Raw genomic sequence first — 26118 nt, forward strand, 5'->3', positions numbered from 1 at the left:
TCAACCTCCTGAGGTCATCTTTGCTTACCTGTTCCAAGGATATCTTGTTAACTTCACTCAGGCAGTTGTTTAGATATAAGGGCATGAGACGACTTCTTATCAAACCTAGCTGTGCTTACACAAAATCTGTTCCTGGTCAGATATTGGCCTGATGGAAAGACCTTTTTCACGTAAACAGTAACAGTTGTCTTGGAACCTTTTAACCAGAGAGAGAGAGCACAGTATTTCTATCACATTCAATTCATTTCTTAAGATTTAATAATGCCATTAGGCAGCTATTTCTTACACCAGGAATCATCACGAGGCGAGTTCATAGCTCTTCCTTCATGTAGGGCAATTGGCAGCACCTTAATAAATCCAGGATGGGTGCAGAAGGTTTGGTATTCAGCACAGCACCGAGCATAACCGCTCTCAGTTCTGATCATGGACCAATCACTGGATCATTGTTCTCATCTCCCAGGCATGATATCCTTATCCTAACTTGTATCTGCTGTCAGGTTGTTGTCCATCTCAAGTTATCTAGGATGCCTACTGCCTTAAACGTTTGTGGTATTTATTGCAGGATTTTTATCAAAGGCAGAAGTGCAGTATAATGCATTGTAAGATTTGTCAATGTCCACTTAGGAAGTCACTTCCTTAAAGTCAGGGAGGTTGGGTGAGCAGTCTTTCTTGCTGAAACTTTGCTGAATATTGTTTATTACTTAATGTTAATATAGGTAATCCTTCTTTCCGATCAGTTCCATTAGTTTGTCAGTTATTTATGTAAGACGAATGGATTTGAAGTTGTCAATGTAAAAACAAACCACTGGAGATGCTGGAAAACTGAAATAAAAACAGAAAATGCTGGAAATGCTCAGCAGATTAGGCAGCATCTGTGGAGAGAGAAACAGAGTTAATATTTCAGATCAATGATCTTACATCACAATTTCTGATGAGAGGTCATCGACCTAAAATATTGGCTGGAATCTTACATAGGGGCAGAAACCCCGCCCACTGGCCTAAAGTCAGGGCGAGCCCGCCTCCACCGGGCCTGAAAGCTACGCATAGATCTCACATAGCCCAGGCCCTTAATTGGCCTCAGGCGCGACTTCTGCCCCTCTGAGGCAGAAGTCCCGCCTCCAGGAGCTGCTGGCCAATCAACGAGCCGGCATCCCCTCAGTCCCAGCAGCGCCACAGGAGCAGTGGCCACTGCTGGCACTGCATCCATTTTAAAGAGGATTGTGGATGCCGGCACAGAAAATGGGAAGTGGGGTTTCGAACCTCGCCGGGGACAATCGGCTGTGCCCTGGTGAGGGGGGTGGGGGTTAATCAGGAGGGCAGATGGAGGTGCACCAATGGGAGTGGCAGGGGCTGCTGGGGGGGCCCTCCGTGGGGCACAGGGTCCCTAATCAGAAGGGCCTCCACCAGCCATTGGGCCCACAAGGAGACCTGGTATTACTGGGTGGCCTCCACAGCTGACGAAGTACCCGTCCAGGAAGAGGCCCTTAAGTGGCAATTAATTGGCCACTTGAGGGTCTCAATTGGCCTGGGGCATGCCAGCTATTTGTCACCTCCCCTATCGCTTGTAAAATTGCAGCTTGGGCGGGAAGGCAATGGGAACGGCACCCCCTGCCTCCCACACAATTTTACACCCCGCTCCTCCCCCCGCCCAGCTTCCCATGGGGGGTGTAAAATTCCAACCATTACCTCTGTTTCTCTCTCGACAGATGCTGCCTGGCCTGCTGAGCATTTCCAACATTTTCTGTTTTCATTGTAATTGCCAAGGTTTGTTCCAATGACTGATTTGAAAATTGTTAGCTTGTTTCCAATCCAGTGAGACTTCTCCCGTATTCATTAACTTCATCCTGATGACCATCAGTGCCTTGCAGTTTGTTATTGATACTTTGCCAAGCAAGCACATCATTCAGTTGAAGCCGATGCCTGTCGTACAAGGGAACTCAATGTACTGAGTATTCTTAAGGTCTTCTGCAGCATTTTACCCTCTTTTTAAAAAAAAACATAAGAAATAGGAGCAAGAATAGGCCATATGACCCCTCGAACCTGCTTCACCATTCAGTATTATCATGGCTGATCTTCGACCTCAACTCCACTTTCCCACCAGCACACAGTACTCCAGATGTGGTCTCACCAATGCCCTGTATAGCTGAAGCATAAACACCCTAATTTTGTTTTTAATTCACCTTGCGATAAACAATAACATTCTATTAGCTTTCCTAATTACGTGCTGTATATGTATACTAACCTTTTGCAATTCATGCACTAGGACGCCCAGATCCCTCTGCATCTCAGAGCTCTACAATCTCTCAACATTTAGACTTCTTAAAAAAAATTTTATTCCTGCCAAAGTGGGCAATTTCATGCTCTCCCACATTATACTCCATTTGCCAGGTCTTTGCCCACTCAATTAACCTATCTATATCCATTTGTAGCCCCCTTATGTCCTCTTCACAAGTTATTTTGTTACATATCTTTGTGTCATCAGCAAATTTAGCAACCATACCTTTGGTCCTTTCATCCAAGTCATTTATATAAATTGTAAAAAGTTAAGACCCCAGCACAAATCCCTGTGGCACACCACTCGTTACATCTTGCCAACCAGAAAATGACCTGTTTCTGCTTTCACAAAGCCATGTTGACTCTGCCTGATTACCTTGAACTTTTCTAAATGCCCTGCTATAATGTCTTTAATAATAGCTTCTAACATTTTCCCTCAGACAGATGTTAAGCTAACTGGCCTATAGTTTCCTACTTTCTCTCTCCCTTCCTCTTTGAATAAAAGAGTTACATTCGCTATTTTCCAATCTAATGGAACCTTCCCTGAATCTAGGGAATTTTGGAAAATTAAAACTATCGCTTCAACTCTCTCTCTAGCCACTTCTTTCAACACCCTAGGATGAAGTCCATCAGGACCCAGGGACTTGTCAGCCCGCAGCTCCAACAGTTTGTTCAGTACGACTTCCCTGGTGATTGTAATTTTTAAGTTCCTCCCTCCCTTCCATTTCCTGACTTACAGCTAATACTAGGATGTTACTTGTATCCTCAATAGTGAAGACTGATGCAAAATATCTGTTCAATTCATCTGCTATCTCATTATCCATTATTAATTCCCCAGACTCACTTTCTATTAGACCAAAGCTCATTTTGTTAACTCTTTTATTTTTTGTGGGCGGCGCAGTGGTTAGCACCGCAGCCTCACAGCTCCAGCGACCCGGGTTCAATTCTGGGTACTGCCTGTGTGGAGTTTGCAAGTTCTCCCTGTGTCTTCGTGGGTTTCCTCCGGGTGCTCCGGTTTCCTCCCACAGCCAAAAGACTTGCAGGTTGATAGGTGAATTGGCCATTATAAATTGTCACTAATATAGGTAGGTGGTAGGGGAATATAGGGACAGGTGAGGATGTGGTAGGAATATGGGATTAGTATAAATGGGTGGTTAATGGTCGGCATAGACTTGGTGGGCCGAAGGGCCTGTTTCAGTGCTGTATCTCTAAATCTAAATCTAAAAAAAAATCTAAAAAAATATCTTTAGCTGGCTCTGCTTTCATGCCCTCATATTTGCCCTTATTTAAGTTTAAAATACTAGTGTTACGACCTGGTGAGAAAGGTGTCCAGGGGTCTCTTTCAGCCTTCACCTGGTCTTACTGTAACAGGATTTAATTTTTAAACACTGTGTTTTGAGCTCCCCCTTTCCAATTATAAGGCAAAGAAATGAGGACAAACATGCTTTCTTAGTTTTAAAGAAGAAAAGTGAAATTTATTAAAACTTCAACTTAAACTCTAATTCGGTTACCACCTACGGCTACACGACATGCCCATGCTAGCATGCACACGCAATACACGCATGCAAATAGGGGCAGAAAAGAGCAGAAGAAAAATAAACTGGAGAAGTCTGAGGCAATCTCTGAAGAGGGGTTTTTGTTACTGTGCTTCAAGTTCGCTGTAGTCCTTGCTTGTAGATAGATCTTGCTTTTCGTTGGGGCCCAGTATTCTTCTTGAACCTTGTTCGCTGTAGGAGACTTCTCCCTCTTGTGGTTTATATGTCATCAGTGGTTTTCAGTTCCGTGAGAAAAAGATGTTGTCCTTTTATTATTTTTGTAACCTCTAGTCTTATCTGTTGATTTACTCTTAGGTTTGTACGCTCTGTCTCTTCTTGTCACAGTCTTTTTATCATTTCCCATAAAAATACCTTTCTCTCTTGCCTTGTCTCTACTCCTTGATATACCATATCTTGCCAAATTTGATCCCTTGCCCCCACTAGTCAGTTTAAAACCCTCTCTACTTCCCTAGTTGTGCGGCTCACTAGAATACCGGCCCCAGCACGGTTCAGGTGTAGACCATCCCAACAGTACAGCCACTACTTTCCCCAGTACTGGTGCCAGTGCCTTACAAACCAGAACCCACTTCTACCACACCAGTTTTTGAGCCGCGCATTAATTTCTCTAATCTTATTTGCCCTTTGCCAATTTGCACGTGGCTCAGGTAATAATCCAGAGATTTCTGCTTCTTAATTTGGTGCCTAGTTCCTCATACTGACTATGCAGAACCTCTTTCCTTGTCCTGCCTATGTCGTTGGTACCTACATAGACCACGACTACTGGATCCTCCCCCTCCAACTGTCCGTTCCCCTCCAACTCTGAGTAGATGTCCCGAACCCTGGCACTGGGCAGGCAACACAGCCGTCTGGACTCTCGCTCTTTGCTGCAGAGAACCATGTCAAGCCCCCTAACTATACTGTCCCCTACTACCACTACATTCCTTATTTGTCCCTCCACTTGAATGGCTTCCAGTACCATGGTGCCATGGTCAGGTTGCTCATCCACCGTGCAGACCCCACTGTCAACCAAACAAGCTGAAAGAACCTCAGACCTGTTGGACAATCGCAAAGGCTGAGGCTCCTGCACTCCTGTCCTCTGGGTCCCCTTACCTGCCTCAGCTGCAGCCACACTCTCCTGTCACTGACGAAATCAGAAGACCCTATCTTCAGGGGTGTGACCGCCTCCTGGTACAAAATGTCCAGGTAACTTTCCCCCTCCCTGATGTGTCAGTGTCTGCAGCTCAGACTCCAGCTCAATGACTCTGAGCCGAAGCTCTTCGAGTCGCAAACACTTACTGCAGACGTGTTTGCCCTGGTCACACTGGCATCCAGGAGCACCCACATGCTGCAGCCGTGACACATCACCTGTCCTGAGATCCTTAATGTGTTTTAATTAACTACTTAATTATTTTATTCAATTATTTATTTTGTTTGCCTTTTTTATATATTAAGCTTACCACTAGTTCCTTTACTATTTTAAGCATTAGGATTAGAATGGACCTTAATCACTTACTAGATACTCAACAAACAGGTAGCTTCTTCCCAAATCAATCACCTATCTGCTTGTCTGTGATGTTTGATGCTATGTTTGATTTAAATTAAATGAAATTAAAAGCTTACCTGTATACTCCCCGTATCAGTGCTAATATATTACCCAATCCCCATAGCGCTTAAAATTAAAGACTTGAAAATGATGACGATGTTTGATAGGGTAGATGTAAAGAAGATGTTTCTCTCTTGTGGAGGGAGTCCAAATCTAGAGGACACAAATATAAAATAGTTTCTAATAAATCCAAGAGGGAATTCAGGACAAATTTCTTTATCCAGCGAATAGTTAGAAAGTGGAATTTGCTAACCGCATGGAATAGGTAAGGCGAATAGCATAGGTGCATTTAAGGAAAATCTAACTAAGTACATAAGGGAGAAAGGAATAGAAGGATATGCTGATAGGGTGAGATGAAGTAGGGTGTGAGGAGGCTCGTGCGGAGCAAAAACATCAACATAGACTAGTTGGGCCAAATGGCCTGTTTCTGTGGTGTATATTCTTTGTAATTCCATCTTCCAGACAGAAGAGTATGCAATTCTATGCAATTTTTATGAGGAGAATTAGCTGACCAATTTAATTGTTTTCAGCAGCTGCAAGTTTGTGCATTACACATCTATGAGGATCATTCTGAAGACTTAAACTAATTTGAGAAATGAGGTTGGACAGCATTCTTGAACGATTTCCTTGGACACTGTAGCATTAAACTGCCCTTCCTGTTGACATTACAAGAAGTGGGTGATGTTTGACGTGAAGTTACGGTACTGGCTAAGTGCCTGATGAAGTGTGATTGCTTATTCCTCAGAAAATGTAGTGTTATCAATTTGGAATACAGTGCCAACTGCTTAGCTGTATAATTAAATGTTCTATAAAATACTGAAACTGTTGATCAAATAATGTGCGCCTGATCTTTTTGCAGCAGCAAATTATTGCTCGTCAATTACTTTATTTAAAAATGTAAATTGATTTTCTATTGTAATTTTCAAAATTGTCACCATAAAAATTACTTTCTGTCTCACCCCGTGATGCCCTGTATTTCCTTCTGATAATGCCCCTTGTGTTTCAATTGTGCGCGCTCTCATTTCCTGGGATGCTAAGCTATTAACCACCTGGTCAGCTGGAAGCATGACACCCTTAAGTGTGCTACAAAACCAATCACACGTGCAGCTGCTGCACAGATGTTTGTTTGAATGTTTCTCGTGTGCCGATAGACTTCAGTCATTTTCTCTGAAGTGAAATGTACCATGGACAGAGGTATTAATGGGATAGCTTTGTGTCTAGTGGACTGATTGTGACTCACTTCCTTTTTAATTCATGTTCGTCCTTGGGTACATTAAATCAATATGAAATAAGTTCCCGTTGTGGTTGGATTATAGTTTCAGCCTGAAGGCATCTCAACAGGCCAGCAATAAAACTAAACCTTGACTATTCAAACTGCAAGAGGCATACAGTAACATGGCATCTTGATGCTCCAGTGACCTAGCAGTACATCAAGACAAGTGAACAGGGATTTCCCCTGTGATTCTTCCTCCTCCACTCCCTGATGTGCTGTCTGGAGAAGCACAGGGTAAAGGCCACAGAAGGAGGAAACACTGCAAGAATGAGAACATCCCCATGCACCTCAGCAGATGGTTTGCCCAGTGGCATGGGAGGTAGATCACTGGCCCTTTTATCAGATGATAAAGTAACTTGTATTTGTAATGGGGACGATAGAAGTTGCATTGCCTGGAATGGCTATAGTCTCCTTCAAATTGAGCTCTGAGCAGGTGATTTGCTTATGTCATAGAGTTATACACGTGCATAGCTTGCATGCCTGTTTTAGCTAGCTTCTGCTGCCGATATCAATGTTTGAGGAGAAAATGTGCAAGAATAAGTCTAATTCAAGTGAAGTTGTCGAACCTTCTCAAATTCTTTTCACTAAATAGACCTCCATCTGTACAGTTTTTTTTCTTAAATAATATAAACAGTGAACAGATCACTGGAGATGTTAGCCTTTTTATGTGTGCACAGTTCTGCAACCCATATTGGACATTGGAGCAAGTGCATAAAGGGTGATATCAGAACTGAGAGTTTATATCTATGAGGAAAGACAGAATAGGTTGGGGCTCTTCACTGCAAAAGGAGAAGGCTGAGAGGTGACTCAACAGTGGTCTTTAATGGATGGGGTTTGATAGGACAGATGTAGGTAAATTTAACCAATAAAAATGGGTGGGTTTGCATCGGGCGGGAAGTAAAATTGTTAAAAATTTCAAACACAGACTCCAACCTACCCCAAAACTGCCCACTTCTGGTTTTAACGGAGGTGGGATGAGATGATGAGCGGGCGACCTAAACACTTTCGGGTGTTGATATTTGAAACCTTTTAAGGAGGCCATATGCCTCCATTGTAAATGGTTTCTATTTTCAAATCGTGTTGTCCATGTTTCCCAGGGCTCAGAATACCTGACAGCTAAAAGAAGGCGAGAAGGGCTGGATCCAGTAGGTATGTGCCTTTACAGCACAACTTATGGGCTCCTGCAGGAGGAACAGAAGTGTTTCGTCCTCGGCCCAACAAGCTAACCCTGTAAATCCCACCTCCACGCAGATGGTTGGTGTGCATGATGCACCTTTTTTTAAAAGTTGTATTTGACTAATTATCGGCAGCCACACATTCTGCTGTGGTGAAGAACGTAGTCAAATCTCCATGCGGTTGGCACCCAGGAGCTGTACGGGTTAACCTGGAGAATATGTGCTGCCAAACATCATTGACTGAAAATTTGATTTCAGTGTTGATATTAAAGTTCAACAGAATGGTATCGGGTTCTTTACACAGCCCTAAGGCTTTGTGAGATTCGTATGTTATAAACTGTTGAGAAGCGTAACTGTGCATGAAACTGAAGAATCTGTCAGAGTGCATAAACCACCCCTTGAGAGCGAGTACAGCTGGTGCAGCTCTCATGTCAAAGTGTGAACAAGTTCATCAATGAACACTTACAAAAACAATACTTCAGTGAGTGAAAGATAAATCTGTAGAACAGGCTCCCTAAGGAGATGATGAAAGCAGATAGTGTTGATTCATTCAAATGCAAATTAGATTTCTTTCAATAATATTTTGGATACAATCTATGAGTAATTGGAAACATGAGATGTGGTGAGTGTAGCATGCTTGGGAGGAACAAGTGACTTTGGGATCGATGGTTGCCAAAGTTCTCATCCACTGGAGGTTTTCCTTGTGTCATATCTGGGTTTGTTGTAGACTAATTGATAGAGATTGATTACTATGATTAGTCAGCAACTCCATTATCACTGTAGCATCTGACTATCAGGATGGTAAAAAATGAACTAGATGGACCTTAGGTCTCTTCATTTAGCAATTCCTACGTTTCTAAAATCAGCGAGCAATCACAGCCTAATATGATCTATAAATGTTACCATTGTAAAGCACATCAAGTCTCAAATCTACAAAATGGATTTACATACTCTAAGCACTATTAATAAATTTAAGAAATTTAATAAAGAAATTATCCCCAAAACATTCTATGTACACCTCATCTAGGCTACCTCTGCCCATCTGATTTTTCCAGTCTATATGTAGGTTAAATTCCCCTATCGCTGTACCTTTCTGACAAGCTGCCATTATTTCTTCCTTCATACCCCGTCCTACAATGTGGTTAATATTAGGTGGCCTGTACACAACTCCCACTAGTGACTTCTTGCCTTTATGATTTCACATCTCTACCCAAACTGCTGCGACATCCTGGTCTCCTGAACTTAGGTCATTTCTCTCTATTGCGCTAATACCATCATTGATTAACAGAGCTACCTCTCCACCTTTTCCTAGCTTCCTGTCCTTCCTAAATGCCATGTACCCTTCAATATTCAGGTCCCAATCTATGTTGTCCTGCAGCCATGCCTCTGGAAGAGGATGCTGACAAAATATCGGTAGAAACAGAGAGAGTAGAGGCGATGGACAGGGTAAAAATTGAGAGGGAGGAGGTACTGGAAAGGCCGGCTATGCTCAGGGTAGATAAGTCACCCCTGGTCCGGATGGCTTGCGTCACAGGTTGCTAAAGGAAGTGGGGATGAAGATAGCAGAAGTGCTTGCCATAATCTTCCAATCTTCCCTAGATATGGGGGAGAATTGGAGAGTGGCAAATGTAACACCCCTATTCAAGAAAGAGTGACAGTCCGAGCAACACAGACCAGTTAGTTTAACATCAGTGTTGGGTAAGGTTTTAGAAACAATAATCAAGGAAAAAAAATCAACAGGCATTTGGAGAAGTGAGTTAATTACAGATAGCCAGCACAGATTTGTAAAAGGATCATGCTTGACTTATCTAATTGAATTTTTTTGATGAAGTAACAGAGAAGGTTGATTAAGGGAATGCAGTAGATGTTGTCTATATGGATTTTAAGAAAGGATTTGAGAAAGTACTACATGAAAGGCTGGTTAACAAAATTGAGGCTCATGGAATAGGAGGGTCAGTATCCAATTAGATATAAAAAAAATTGGCTTAAAGACAGAAAACATGGAGTCCCGGTAAATGGTCATTTTTCAGACTGGAGGATGCTAGACAGTGGTGTTCCCCAAGAGTTAGTGCTAAGACCACTTTTTTTTTTGCTATATAAAAATGAGTTGGATCTTGGAATACAGATTAGAATTTCAAAATTTGCTGATGATAATATCAAACTTAGAGGAGTGGCAGGCAGTTAGGATGATATGAGCTCTCTGCCACAGGACATAGATAGGCTAGCAGAATGGGCAGACAAGTGGCAGATGGAATTTAATACGGAGAGGTCTGAGGTGATTCATTTTGGCAGAAGGGATCGTGAGAGGCAATATAGACTTAATGATGCAGTTCTAAAGAGTGTGCAGGAACAGACGGATCTGGGTGTGCATGTGCATCAGTCTTTGAAGGTGGCAGGACATATTGAGAGAGTGGTTAGCAAAGCATATGGGACCTTGGGCTTCATAAATAGAGGAATAGAGTACAAAAGCAGGGAAGTTATGCTGAACCTTTATAAAGCTCTGGTTAGGCCCCAACTTGTGTATTGGATCCAATTCTGGTCACACTTTAGGAAAGATATGAGGGTGTTTGAAAGGGTGCAGAGGAGATTTACCAGAATGGTTCCAGGGACAGGAAAGTTTAATTACAAGGGTCAGGATTTTATCCAGGCAATGGGGGTCTCGACCTCCGGCTAAAGTGCTGCCAAGAACCTCGCGTCACCCCTTCTCTGGGAGTCCTGCTGGATCAAGTGCCAATTAGGCACTTAACTGGACAGAGGCGAGCCTTCATAGGATCAAGGACTCTGGCGATAGATGCCCCACCCTCAGAGCTGTTGGCCAATCAGAGCAGTGCCAACGCAGAGGCGGTGGCTGCTGCCGGTGGAGCACCCACCCGAGGCCTGGGAGCAGCACTGGACCCAGGCCACAGGTAGGTCAAGATGAGAGGGGTCACGCAGGGTGGGAGTCGTAAGGGAGGGGCTGTGGGGAGGGTCAGCAGCAAGGGCAGGGGGCTGGCTCTTAGGGGGTTCCCCCCCCTTCCTGATGCCAGGTTGCTCGTTCAGGCACTCTGCCATTTAATGAGGGCACCCCGCCCCCACCCCTGGAACTGGCAAGCAACCCACATGATTTTTCTTGCCATGCTTCCTGTGTGGCGACTGGCCCACCCACTGCTGGGCTAATTGCAGTGGCGGTGGGATGAGGACCTTAAATGGGCATTAATTGGCCACTTAAGGGGCTCAATTCGTGGCTGGGCAGGAAAGCTGTTGACAGGCCTTCCCACTCGGACTTAATTTCGATGGTGATGGGGATGCCCCCACGGCCACCCTCCCACCTGATTACATGCTCTCCCTGCCTTCAAACTCACCACAGGGGAGAGCATAAAATTCCCCCCAAAGAAAAGCTGGGATTATTCCCAGGAGGTTGAGGGGAGATTTGATCACAGTTTCCAAGAATATGACTGGCTTAGATAAATTAGATAAGGAAAAGCCGCTCCCATTTGCTTTTTTTGTTTTCTTTGATGGATGTGGGCATCACTAACAAAGCCAGCATTTGCTGCCTGTCCTTAAATGCCCGTGAAATGAGTGGTCTGCCAGGCCATTTCAGAGGACAGTTAAGAGTCAACCACATTGCTGTGGGTCTGGACTAAAATATAGTTCAGACCAGGTAAGGAAGGCAGATTTCTTTCGCTAAAAAACATAAGTGAATCAGAATGGTGTTTACGATCATCAATTGTAGTTTCATGGCACCATTACTGAGACAAGCTTTTAATTTCAGATTTTAATTCATGAATTGAATTTAAATTCTACCAACTGCCATGGTGAGATTTGGCCCCACATCCCCAGAGTATTAGCCTGGGACTCTGGATTACTATTCCAGCGATGTTACCACTACGCCACCATCTCCCCTGATAGTACAAGGACTAAGGGACACAGAATAAAGGTTTTGAGCAAGAAATGAAGGGGGAATGTGAGGAAGAACTTTTTTACACAGCAAGTGACAATGACCTGGAACTCACTGCCCGCGAGGGTGGTGGAAGCAGGGATGATCAATGATGTCAAAAAGAAATTGGATGGGCACTTGAAGGAAATAAACTTTGAGGGCTACAGGGATCGAGTGGGGAAGTGGGACTAACTGAATTGCTCTGCGGAGAGTCAGCATGGACTCGATGGGCCGAATGGCTGCTTGCTATGCCTTAAATGATTCTATGACTCCAATCTGCTCTATCAGGTGGACATAAAAGATCCTTAACATTATTTTAAAGAAGAGCAGTGGCGTTCCTCCCAGTGACCTGACTATTACTTATCTCTTACCAACATCATTAAAAAAAAAATTAGGCATGACCTTGTGCATAAATTGGCTGCCACATTTCCTACATTACAATAGCTACTACACTTCACAAGTATTTTATTGGCTATAATGTGCTTTGGGATGTTCCACGGCCATGAAAGGTGCTATATAAATGCAAGTTCTTTCTTTTGCACTGGTGTACCAGCCTAGGTTGTGCTCAAGTTCTGGAGTAGGGCTTGAACCCAGAACTTCTGATTCAGAGGCAAGAATGCTACCAACTGAACTAAATTGGAAAATCAGTTCAGTGCAGGAATCTCATTGTGTTACTTACATGTCATTATAAATATATATAATGGGTAAGAATTCTCCGACCCTCCTTTCTGAAATGATGATGTTTAGTATGTGCCGCTCACAATGCTGGAATTTGAATGAAATACCTTTCTACAGTTTGCATTATTGATTCCTAATTTAGTCATTTGGATGACCCTTTATCACACCCGTATACCATCTGATTTATAAACTTGCTCATACCCTAGTTTCTAGTTTATGTAGGAATCAACCTCACTTTACTAGTTAGGTTGCAGGAGAGAGTGGTCTGCAACTGCACCATCGGATGTGGGAGTCGCTAGATAAATGCAAGGTCTTCCTTTTATTCCTTACCATGGCCTTCAATGTATAACTGATCTTCCACGCTTTTTGGGAATGTGTACTTTTGGAAGGAGTACACATAAAATGTGTTGCAATTTGAAAAGATTGTTTCCGAAAAATGTGAACTATATTTACAGTAATAGTACATTTAAGGGATGAAGATGGAAGAAGTTAGGACATTTTCATTAAAATAACCATCATAGACTTTGCGGTGTCCTAATGTATTTATTTTGAATCATACTTCCAAAAAGATGGAGCTGTATGAAATTTCATTCCAGTCTCTAAAAGTAATCGAACAAAACTGGATGATGTCAGTCCAACAGTACTCCGTACCAAACAGATACATTCCAAAGGGAATATTGTGTGTCCTCTAAAAGCTGGAGTTGGTACTTTTCATTTCTGCATCGACTATCAAGTACTCTGCAACCTCAGCAAGTTCCAATCCTTTTCATGCCCACTCAGTCATCTGTTTCTCTTTAAAGTAGTTAATTGCACTTTTCAGCTCAAATATAAGTCTCTCTACCCTTCTCTCACCTATCCACAAACTCACTTTCTCTCTCACACACATGCGCGCACACACACACACACACACACACACACACACACACACACACACACACACACGCACACACACACACGCAAGCGCACGCACATACATGCACACAGGGCGGCACAGTGGTTAACACTGCAGCCTCACAGCTCCAGCAACCCGGGTTCAGTTCTGGGTACTGCCTGTGCGGAGTTTGCAAGTTCTCCCTATGACAGCGTGGATTTCCACCGGGTGCTCCGGTTTCCTCCCACAGCCAAAAACTTGCAGGTTGATAGGTAAATTGGCCATTGTAAATTTCCCCTCGTGTAGGTAGGTGGTAGGAGAATTGAGGGATGGTGGGGATATAGTAGGGAATATGGGATTAATGTAGGATTAGTATAAATGGGTGGTTGATGGTCAGCACAGACTCGGTGGGCTGAAGGGCCTGTTTCAATGCTGTCTCTTTCTAGGACAAGCCGGGATTTTATCTGGGCAACAGGGGTCTCGACCTCCCGCAAAAACGCTGACGAGAGCCCTGTGTTGCTCCTTCTGTGGGAGGCCCGCCGAATCAAATGCCAATTAAGCACTTAACGGGATGGTGGTGGGACTTCCATGGGGTCAATGACTCCATGACGGAAATCCTGCCTTCTGAGGCCAGCAGCTCTCTAACTGAGCATTGCCACCGCAGAGGCAGTGGCTGCTGCCAGTGGAGCATCCACCCGAGGTCCAGGTGCGGCACTGGACCCAGGCCACAGGTAGGTCAGGGCGGGATAGGTCTCATGGGGAGCCACAGGGGAGTGGGGGGCGTAGGAGAGTCAGCTGCAAAGGCAGGGGTGTGGCTCAGCGGGTCCCCCTCCCCCTCCAAACCAGTGTCAGGTGTCTTGTTCAGACGCTAAGCGTCTTTTAACAAGGGACCACCAGCAGCCCCCTCCCCACCCCCACCACCTGGATCTGGCAAATAGCCCCTGTGATTTTCTTGCTGTGCTCCCCATGTGGTGACAGGCCTACCCACTGCTGGGCTACTGGCGGCGGTGGGATGAGGCCCTTAATTGGAATTTATTGCCAACTTAAGGGCCTCAATTGGGGGTGGGGCAGGAAGGCCATTCACAGGCCTTGCCACCCCGGACTTAATTTTGATGGAGCCAGGAATGTGGTGTCCCCTCTACCACCTTCCCACCTGATTATATGCTCCATCTGCCTCTAAACCTGCCGCGGAGGAGAGCATAAAATTCCCCCCATACTCTCTCTCACGCACCACACCCCCTCTCTCACATTTACTCACACATACCCCTCTCTCTCTCACACACCCTGTTTCTCACACTCACTCACACACACACCCCTCCCTCTCTCACACAACCCTCTCTTTCTCTCTCACATATGCATACATACTCACACACTCACAGACATATAAGATTAGGATGAACATATTTTTCAAACAGTGCATTAGCACATGTATTCGCAGTAGCTCAGGTCTCCCAGACAAAGGAACAGTAAGAGATGGACATGTACTACATGGAAAGCAAAACTTCCCAGTTGAAGTAAATCTCCATTATCCTACCCTGCACAGAGAGGGTAACGATGTCAAATAGGGTAAATCAAATAGCTTAAAGATTCAGTGATAATCTTTATTGTCAACTTATTGTGATTTTATTGCCCTTATAAGAAATTAATATTAATTTATCTAATTTTGACAGCAACTGCCGATCCTGCAAAGCTCTGTGGTGCTTAAGACCCATATCTCTGCTTAAAAAAATAATTATTTGATCACTGTAGTTGCAGTAGCAGCTTTTACGTTGCAGATATTTCAGTATTGCTACAAAAGTAATTACTGTGTTTATAGTAGAAATGTTACAACTGTGATTCATAGTGAGCAGCTAACATGCAGTTGTTTTGTTTAATGTGATGCTAGCTCATAAATACAGGTTTGTCTGCCCCTCAAGGGCCACTGGGTAACTGCACCCCATGGTTTAACTCTGAGCTACACAGATCAAGATCATTCTGAGTGAAATAGAAAAGATCGTGATTTATATATCACATCCTCGGATTATGCCAAAGAGCTATGTAGCCAATTCATTATTTTTGAAGTGTAGTCACTGTGGTTTATAGGCAAACATGGCAGCCAATTTGCACACAGCAAGCTTCCACAGACAGCAATGACCAATTCCTCCACATTTCTGGTGGTGCTGGTTGAGGGATAAATGTTGGCCAGGGAACTGGCAGGAAGAGTCATCCAGGACTCTTGCTCCTAACTATTATCCAGTGACCCATGCAGGAAATGCATCCGTAGGGATGTCGGCCAAAGATGGGCTGCCTCCATAGTCAAATAGCCTGCCGACAGTCACTATCTGGGCTCTATGTGATCAACAGCGACTTGGGCAAGATATTGGAAGTTGTAGCTACCTGTGTAACAGTTAGAAAGAGTCAAGAGCAATGTGGGTAAATTGGAATGTAAGAAATAGATGTTATTGTTACGGCCCGGTGAGAAAGGTGTCCAGGGGTCCCTCTCAGCCTTCACCTGGTCATACCGTAACAGGCTTTAATTTTAAATACGCCGTGATTTTTAGCTCCTCCTTGGTGAATCCTTGTTCACTGTTTTCCAATTATAAGGCAAAGAAACCAGCACAAACAGGCTTTCTCAGGTTTAAAGAAGAAAAGTTGAAATTTATTCAACTTAAACTTAAACTCTAATTCGGTTAACGCCTACGGATACGCGACGAGCCCACGCTAGCATGCATATGCAATACACACATGCAAATAGAGTCAGAAAAGAGCAGAAGAAAAATAAAGTAGAAAAGTTTGAGGCAATATCTGAAGAGTTGTTGTTCTGGTTCTTCGGGCTCACTGTAGAGTGCTTGATTGAAGGTAGATCTTGCTTTTCGTTGGGGCCCAGTATTCTTCTTAAACCTTGTTTGCTGTAGGAGACTTTTCTTTTTTGGGGTTCATGTGTCTTTGGTGGATTCAGAGGCTTGTGAGAAAGAGATGGGAGCCGACAGGACAGAGATATTCTCAGTTCAGGAGCAAACAGACGCTCTACCCAAACTGTTTGTACAAATTCAAAAAACTCAGGTTGCCCAGCAAGTTAGTCATGTGACTAGCTGGCTTGACCATTTGTGTATTTGGCCATCTGAGCAGTCAACCTGGAATGCGAGCTCCCTCATCTTCAAAGTTTGGTGATCAAAAGTCCATTGTGGGTTGTCCTTCCAAACGCCGTCTGTTAATATGCAAATATCTTTTCCAGCCACGGCTGTCTGTTCAACAAGTCCTCCCCTCGCTCCAGTAACAGTTTAAAACCAATGTTCATGACAAAATTAATGTGCCTCATTCTTGCCTAGCATGACAACACCACACCCAGCGGAATGGAATGCGACTTGAGAAAAGGCACATTTCATTAAAAGGGTCAAGAAAAATGTTAGATACAGAAAAAACATGCACTTCTCTCATTCATTCCCATTCATTCATAAATCCTAAAACTTATGACAGCCTGTCATCTCTTGGTGCCAGAGCTGCTTTAATTGCCACCTTTTTGGCATCCCAGTAAATACGTGTTTTTTTGGGGGGGGGGTGGGGGAGGTTTCTCTTCCATTTGCCCATTTCCATACCTGCCTAGGGTCTTTGTTCCAACGGAGGTAATTTAAAAAAAAAGTCAGTAGTAGGCAGGTCTAACCTGAACGCATTCTCAGTGCTTTGCTGAGTTATGCAAAGGCTTTTGACTTCAGGGGATGGGTGGTTCACTTTTTTTCTGACTGTGGGGGAGGATTCTTTGCTAATCTCGCCTTTGTCCCAAAGGACACTCCTTCATAGAATTCATAGAGAGATACAGCACTGAAACAGGCCCTTCGGCCCACTGAGTCTGTGCCGACCAACAACCACCCATTTAAACTAATCCTACATTAATCCCATATTCCCTTATATGCCCACCTTCCCTCAATTATCCTACCACCTACCTATACTAGGCGCAATTTACAATGCCAATTTACCTATCAACCTGCAAGTCTTTGGCTGTGGGAGGAAACCGGAGCACCCGGCGGAAACCCATGCGGTCACAGGGAAAACTTGCAAACTCCACACAGGCAGTACCCAGAACCGAACCCGGGTCACTCGAGCTGTGAGGCTGTGGTGCTAACCACTGCGCCACTGTGCCATCCTACCTGTCTGCAGGTATTTGTGCACACTTTACTGCACTCCCCTGTGGCACTTGGACTAGGTGAGGCATAATCCTTACAGTTTCTCTGACCCCTAGAGGTCTTTCTTAGTCTCTGCAGATTCCTGTAAATGCTGTTCACAACTCTGGTTCTAGTGCTTCTAGTTTCTGCATTTACATAGGAAGATATGGGGTGTAACTTTTCACATTTTTCAGTGTTGGCTGACTGGACAGTAGGGGTTTTCATCCGGGATTCCTCCCGGACTTCCTTTAACCTGCCCTCTTGGTCGATATTTCCCCTTCCCTGTCTAACCTTTTGCAGCCTTGTACCTGCATGTCCCCTTTTGTTCTCAGCGGGGCTCCCTTACAGTTCACCAGTCCTCTGCTGGAGGGCCCTCCTAACACAGGACTTACGGGTGCAGGTTTCACTGTAGGTTGGGGTTTCCCCTCAACCTGGCACATATGGCAACTCCTGCACTACTCCACAACATCTTTGTGGCATTTTGGCCAGTCAAACTGCTGTCTGATGCGGGCTTTGGTCTTTCGTATACCGGCATGTACAGCCACTGTAGTCTCGTGGGCCCTTCTTAGTGTTTCGCCCCAGTACCTCAGCGGCACCACTAACTGGTGAACCACTGGCCACTCCTCGCTCTCAGGTCTGTGAGGAGAACTCCATTTCCTCATCAGTATCTCATTCTTTAAATAGTAACAACCAGGGACTCCCTCTGCTTCACTTTCAGACTGGGCAGCCGGTGCTAACTCTCGTAATACTGAGTCGGTTCACTGAGCCTCAGCTAGGGAAAATCCATTTAATTCATTCCCTGGGTCTCCTAACTTTCCAAAGTCTCAGACGGACAGACCTGATCATCTGCCTGCAGTGCTAATTCAGTCTCCTCTGGAGGAGCTGGTTTGATCATGGCCTGACCCACTACACACTCAGGTAAACTGCAGGGATCCGTCTTCTGCCACTGCCCTGTCTCTCAGACCTCCTGCGGTCTTTCACTACTGGCGGGGGCTACCACCTTCACCCCCACCACATCATTACTTAGGAGCAGGTCAACTCCGTCCAAAGGCAAACTAGGGACAATCCCTACAGTCACCAGTCCAGAAACTAGGTCGCACTCTAGATGCACCCGGTGTACAGGTACAGGCATACACTGCCCTCCAATACCATTCACCACCATTCTGGTGTTCACTGCACTCTCTTGGGGCAAGGTCAGGTCTTTTTCCAGTAAAAAGGATCTAGTGGCCCCTGTGTCCCTAAGAATTACTCTGGGCTTGCTTGCCCAACTCGAGGAGTATGGGGTTACTTTCCATTCAAACACACAACCCTGATAACCTTCAGGAATCCTAGTAAATTTTCCTGCACTTGTAGTAGTAAGTTTCCTGGGTCTCACTCTTACTGCAGTTAAAGCCACAGCTTGTTCTGCTGTGCTTTCCATCAGGGTCCTGTCTTCACTGAGCGGATGTGCCCTGACCAACCCTACCGGTTTTCCCTTTAGTTTCCAGCAGTCAGCTTTTAAATGCCCTGCTTTATTATAATGGAAGCACACAGGTCTCCGGGTCTCACTCTTGCTCACAGCACCTTCCTTTTTGGCTGGAGGAGCGCCCCCTGTGTCTCCTGCTTTTCTTTCTCTCCCAGGACTGCCTGGGTGGAGATCACCTTCCCACTCTTTGTCCTTTTCGGATTTGTGGGGATGACTAGAAATTGTTCTCCCCTGGGAAACCGACTTATAAATTAAAGCAAACTCATCGGCCAGAATGGCTGCATGCCGGGCTCTCTGAACACATTGCTCCTCTACATAGGTCTTTATGGAGAGTGGGAGAGAGTGTTTAAATTCCTCTAACAGAATTATTTCTCTGAGATTCTCATAGCTGAGCTGTACTTTAAGAGCCGTCAGCCACTGGTCTAAAGCCAGCTGCTTACTTCTTTCAAACTCCAGATAAGTTTGATTAGCTTGCTTCTTGAGGGTTCTAAACTTTTGGTGCTAGGCTTCGGGTACTCATTCATATGCCCCAAGGATAGCATTTTTGGTCAGTTCATAATTTGATGAACTCTCATCTGGCAACAGGGAATAAACCTCATGAGCTTTTCTGGTTAGTTTGCTTTGCAATAAAAGAGGCCAGAAATCAGCTGGCCATTTTATCTGCCTTGCCAATTTCTCAAAGGACAAAAAAAACCTCTGCATCCTCCTCATTGAATTTTAGAATTAGTTGAGTTAGTTTTAACAATTTTGTACCCAACCCTGAATTATGCTCCTCCATATTGGCCATGCTTTCACTGGGGTTACTCTGTCGCCCCCTAGCTGCTTCAGCTCCATTCGCATTCTTTCTGGAATATTCTTTCTCTACTCTCTTTCTTTCTCTTCACATTCCTTCTGGAAGGCTCTCTCTTTCTCCTCTCTCCTCAAATTGAAGTTTCCTCTGTTCCAATTGTATCTTTGCTGACAATACCCTGTCGGAGTCTGCTTCTAACCATGTGTCTGCTTCTTCAGATTCGAGGGAAAAATGGTTGGCCACTAGCGTTAGGAGTTCAGACTTCCTAGCCTTGCCACGTACAATGATCCCACACTGCTCAGTCATTTTCCTCAACTCCTCCATAGACACTGCTTTTAAGTTATCCCAAGTTACTTCACCTTGGCTTGGGGAGCTACTAGCTTCAGTTGCAGTCATTTTAGTATTCAAGCACACACAACCACAAGAAAGTGAAATATTGCTCTTTTTTGATTGGGAACAATTTGGCTTTCTGCTTCCAATTTCTCATTTGTCTATGGGTCAATTCCAGATGCTAGCACCCAAATTTCAGTTATGACCTGGTGAGAAAGGTGTCTGCGGGTCCCTCTCAGCCTTCACCTAGTCTTACAGGGTTTAATTTTAAACACACGGTGTGTTTTTTCCGCTCTCCCTTGGTGAATCCTTGTTCACCGTTTTCCAATTATAAGGCAAAGAAACCATCACAAACAGGCTTTCTCAGGTTTAAAGAAGAAAAGTTGAAATTTATTCTCAAACTTAAACTCTAATTTGGCACCTACGGATACACGACATGCCCACACTAGCATGCATATGTGATACACACATGCAAATAGAGACAGAAAAGAGCAGAAGAAAAATAAAGTGGAAAAGTTTGAGACAATATCTGAAGAGTTGTTGTTCCAGTTCCTCAAGCTCAGTGTAGAGTCCCTGATTGTAGGTAGATCTTGCTTTTCGTTGGGGCCCAGTATTCTTCTTAAACCTTGTTCACTAAGAGAATTTTCTCTCTTGGGGTTCATGTATCTTCAGTGGATTCAGAGGCTTGTGAGAAAGAGATGGGAGTAAACAGGAGAGAGATCTCAGTCCAGGAGCAAACAGGCCCTCTGCCCAAACTGTTTGTACAAATTGAAAATCTCGGGTTGCCCAGCAGGTTAGTCATGTGACTAGCTGGTTTGATCATGTCTGTTTGTGTATTCGGCCATCTTAGCAGTCAACCTGGAATGCAAGCTCCCCCACCATCAATGTCTGGTGATCAAAAGTCCATTGTGGGTTGAATATCAGGGAATGGCTGCTTTGTCCTTCCAAGCACTATCTGTTAATATGCAAATGTATTTTCCAGCCACGGCTGATCTGTTCAAGTCCTCCTGTCACTCCAGTAATAGTTTAAAATCAATGTTCATGACAAAATTAATGTGCCTCATTCTTGGCAGGTGGGGGCCTAGCATGACCCATTACTCCTAAATTCCTGTCCTTTAGTTCAACAGAGATGATGGTCTCTAAAAAGATATGTATGTAACCACTTGCAAATGTGCAACAAGTTATTGCCAATTTTTCACCACACATATTCCATGTTAGTTTTATAGTTTTGGATGGCATGCTTTGCTCTGCCATAACTAAGCAGACATATTCTAAGAATACATATTAATGGTTCAACAATTTGTCGATAAATTTCCTGAGAATATTGAGTATGCGAAAACATGAGAAGTCAAGGCGGGATGGTATGAGGTGGCGGGGGAGTGGCGTGTGTTTTGTACCCTTTAGTCATTTGATCATAAAAGAATTCCATTATGCACATCTGGTGCGGGACCTCGCTGTGAAATTAATTTAAGTGTATAAACATCAAAAGATTTCATCTTTTTAAAGCATTTTCAAATGCATCTGAGGCAATTTTGTTTGTAGATAATGACCCAGATTTTAAGGGTTTTCTAACCTGCCAGTGTGTTTGTCTTTTTATTTGATGGTGCTGATGCTTTTATTTGTCTGCTTCCATTTCCAGGACTATTACAGGTGACTGATATCAGAACAGAGCATGTTGAGCAGAAGAGTATCACCTTGGCGTGGCAAGAGTCAGACTACTCCAGCGGCAACAACACTGAATACGAGATCAAGTACTACGAGAAGGTGCTTTACACTGTTCTGTCCAAGACACAACATGTTTGGAAGTAGGGTTTATAACCAATATAAAATCAGCTGCACTTTCACCAATTTGATGGGTGGGGGAAGGAGGAGGATAATTGTTTTGTTGTGTTAGATTTATGATGGGGGAGGGGGGGGGGGAATCCTCTACAGCTTTAAAAAAAAATCAACTATAAAACTGGTCAGTGACAAAGTGACCATTGTCATTGCTGAACCTTAAACCTGAGAGACTGCCTTACAAGAGAGTGTTGTTTAGTACAATTGCAGGGGAAATTTCCTCTGTGCCATGCACAAAAAAAACTAAATAAATTCCTTATGAATGATTTTACAATTTTGTTACACATAACTCACAGATAACTCCCCTCTCCCACCCAACCCTCAGCATTTCTCACTTATAGAGAATATTTATATAAGTTTACACTAGAACAGAGTATCTGGTCATTATCACATTGCTGTTCGTGGGATCTTGTGTGCAAATTTGCTGCTGTGCTTCCCACATTACAACAGTGACGAATGCCCTTCAATATCGGTAAAACACTTTGGGATGCCCGGAGGTTGAGAAAGTCACTAGATCAATCTTCTATTTTGTTCACTTTGTTTGAAGGATATCATTGTTGTTGCGCATATAATCAAAGCTGACACTTGCAGTGCAGTAATGAGGAAGTGTTGTACTGTCTTTTGAATGAAACATTAAACTGAGGTCTTATCTGCCCTGTCGGGTGGACATAAAAGATCCCATGGCACTGCTTTGAAGATGATCAGTGAAGTTCTGTTCGGTGCCTGGAAAATTCTAACTCTTCAACCAACATCACTAAAACACAATATGTGGTGATTATCGCCTTGTTCTTTGTGGGAGTTTTGCAGTACGGTCGGCTGCTGCTTTTCCTACATTACACCAGTAACTACACTTCATTGGTCTTAAAGTGCCTTTGGATACCCTGATGTCATGAAAGGTGCTATAACTCTTTATTAAAACATTGGTAGGCCTCAGCTGGAGAACTGTGAACAATTTGGGCACACCAGGATAGATTTAAAAGTGTAAAGGTTTAGAGGAGGTTTACCAGAATGTTACCAGGGATGAGGGAGTTATGAGGAAAGGTTGGAAAAGCAGAGAAGGTTAAGAGGTGACCTAATAGAAACTTTCAAGATGATGAGAGGTTGTGATAGAGAAAAGCTATTCTCTCTGGTGAGTGGGTCAATGACTAGAGGTCAAAGATTTAAAATCATTGGCAAAACATCTGGTGAGGAGATGAGGAGAATGTTCTTTTCAGTCAGAGTTGTTGGGATCTGGAATACTGCAGCTGAAAAGCTGGTGGAAGCTGATTCCATAAATAATTTTAAAAGGGAATTAGAAGGATACTTGACGTGGAGCTTACAGGGTTAAGGACAAAAAGTGAGGTCTGTGGGATTAAGCATGACTGCTCTTTCAAAGAGCTAGCACAGATATGCTGGAACGAATTGTCTCCTTCTGTGCTGTAAATTTCTGATTCTATATAAATACAAAGTTCTTTGCTATGCCTCCAGTATTAAGGCTGTCCTTTGGTGATGTCAGCATAAATCTCCCTTTGAGTGGCAAGCTACCATTGAAATCTTGCTGTGCTGCTCTGTTGTGACCTTGGGGTCATTTCTGCACTGAGCAATTGCTGCTTTCCTTCATCATTTGTTTTTTTTCCCCTAATTTAGCTAACTGGGCACGTAGAGTAACTTCCTCTGCTGACTTTTGCATTGTTAGTTTCTTATGGCTTGAAGACTTTTATACTATTAATACTTTTATGCTATTGATCTAAGCTTGCTGCCAACTTTAAAAGGCCCTCTCGAGCTTCAAACTTCCTTCAAACACTCGTTCTATGTTGCAAAACCTTCTCTGACATTAAATATCTTAAAGAACCATGCAGCAAGTCCCACATAAAGCGGCTTGACCAATCAGAGACTATTTTCATTACGTAGATCCCTCTAAGGTGTCAGACGTGTCTTGGCCGATTTTAACTGTCAGCCTATAGGAACTTTAGCCAGGAGGCATGTTATATAAACAGTCAAGAAGACTTATTGCACATCTCCCTTGATTATAAAACTGACTAGTTCCTAGTTCTAATCCAAGGTCTACGCTTGCTTGACCCAGTGAAGAAAAGTCCTTTCTTTGACTCATTCCACCTGCCGCCTCATGCACAAAAAAAAATTCTATTTCGATATGTACACTGAATTACATAGGGGAAGGAATTAATTTATTTTGCTGAACAACTGGGAATTAACCCCTAGGTTGGACTTCAGCTATCACACGAGTAATTAAATGTATTTTTCTTTTATATTTTACAGATAGATGTTGTGGGGAGTCTCTCATCCATCTCTTGTTAATGGGGAATATTAACCAGCAGTGCAGTTTGTGGAATTTCTATTCTTTCATTAAGCAGCAAGTGCCCATGCTGTGTAGCACATTGTGTAAGACCATGCAGCACACAGTTACATTTTATTCAGAGAATTTGTTGCGTGAAGCCCCTTTACAATGTCAGCATGCCCAGGTTTTCAGCGACTAAATTGCAGCCAGAATTGGTATCTTGTTGAGCATTGAAGGGCTGTAATGTAACATGAGTCATTTGTATCGATCTGCAGTTAATGTGTGACAGATTGCACGCAAACAGTTTGACAGATACATGCTTTGTCTATCTATATGGTTTAAGGTACTGACGGGGAGCTGTACCTTAGCTGATTTGTTTTTTAGTTCTGTAAATGTTCTTCTTCCTTGCAAAACCCCCGCTGAGAGGGAAAACACCTTTTGTGCCAGCTGCTACTAAGCAATGTGTAGCACACATCTGTGGGGAGCGTGCAAGAACTAAACAGAGCTTGTCCTTCAATTCTTGCAGCAACCGTTCTGTTGCAGCATCAGTTAAATTGAGTCTCTGACTAGTTCTCCAGTAAGCGAGGGATTTCCTGGAAAGTAAGTTGACCTGCCTTTTAAAGGCAGCTGCGGCCCCTTAAATGGCTGCAGCTACTTCTAAATGTATGAGTTCTTTGTCTCTGACAAAGTACAACACAGGGACTTGCAGGAAAGATAATAATTGGCCCCGATCTTGGAAAAAAATCTTAAAATCGATATAATATTCCCCCATGATCCACAGACATTCCAAAGAACAGAAAATGATATTTCCTGTGGATCACAGTTACTAGTTAGAGGCAACCTAGAAAGAAAACATTCTGACCCACACATGGGGACCATGGTGCAAAGCTTCATGTTGCCCAGCAGGAGAGATTTGACATGAAAATTTCTCTGCCAAGTGGAGGGATAATGAACAATGTTAAAAAGAGTAAAATCCAGTAGCAAGATGGGTATTCTATAACAGCTGATCACAGAGAGGATGCCTGATTGCTTCTGTGATCGGCTGCCAGTGGGAGAGCAGCAATTTCAAAACTGCACTTTTATATAAAAAGAATGTTAGTGCAACATCAGCCAGGGTAGCCAGAATGCTGAAGCAGGGTGTGGCAGTGAATTCCTTCCTTGCCTTCCTCCTGCACCCTCCCTGCCCTCCCTCAGCTGGGATGGGTGCCCATTAGTGCCAGAAAGGTTCTGTAACATTCACATTATGCAAATGCCCCCTGATCCTACAGCCATGGGCAGTCGAAAGTTCCAACTCTGCTCCAGAGCCTCCCTCACGAGGCCAGAAGGAGGACTTCAGGACTCTGGTGTCAGGAGTTAGGCGCCCTGAAGCTCATTCGGAGTTCTCCTGGTCTCCTGCCATAATTCCTGTGGGAGATGAGCGGAACTCGATTCCCCTTAAAGAAAAAAAAGGCAGAGTCCCAGCGTAAACCATATTTCTGCTGTTTCATAGCGGTTTCCATTAGTCTTGCAACTTTTGTGGGGGGGTGAGAGAGTGGTGCCAAGATTGGGGAGGGGACAATGGGGGCAGACTGGCAAACCCAGTCGAATTTCAGGAGCATGATCTCTCTGGGATTCACTCTGATTTTTGCAGAATAGTTAGAAGAAACTGAAAGCTTGAAGTTATTCAGTGTTTATTTGCAAAGCAGCTTTAGATCTGCATGGACAGCAGGTACATTTCCTGGCTGAGATACAAACATTAACCAATGAACAGACAAGACTGAAAAAAGCTCATGTTTCCCCAGTAAGCCTGACATTAAATATGCTGGACAAGGTGATGCTAAGCTCGTCAGGCCAGTGCTGTTCTTACCTGGACCATGCAATACTTCAGCACCTCTTAATTAGAAAGGGGAAAGCATCTGCCAAAATTCAACTCCTGATTGCTACCCAATGCTAAAAGAAAGACTTGTATTTATAAAGCA

General features: G+C 43.8%; 1 protein-coding gene across 3 annotated transcripts in view; it reads left to right on the forward strand.

The window, feature by feature from the left end:
* The window catches only part of LOC137347086 (ephrin type-A receptor 7), a 610086-nt gene that overhangs the window by 456727 nt on the left and 127241 nt on the right, over window positions 1-26118 (forward strand). For 2 of the 3 annotated variants that reach the window (XM_068011157.1, XM_068011155.1), the window contains exons 5-6: window positions 14172-14184; window positions 21714-21813. In XM_068011157.1, coding sequence (XP_067867258.1) covers window positions 14172-14184; window positions 21714-21813 — 113 coding nt within the window. Of the gene's footprint in view, window positions 1-14171; window positions 14185-21688; window positions 21814-26118 lie in introns of all 3 variants that reach the window. The other variant, XM_068011156.1, reaches the window with a different exon arrangement.

This window comes from Heterodontus francisci, chromosome 31 (genome assembly GCF_036365525.1).
Source record: "Heterodontus francisci isolate sHetFra1 chromosome 31, sHetFra1.hap1, whole genome shotgun sequence".
NCBI lineage: Eukaryota > Metazoa > Chordata > Chondrichthyes > Heterodontiformes > Heterodontidae > Heterodontus > Heterodontus francisci.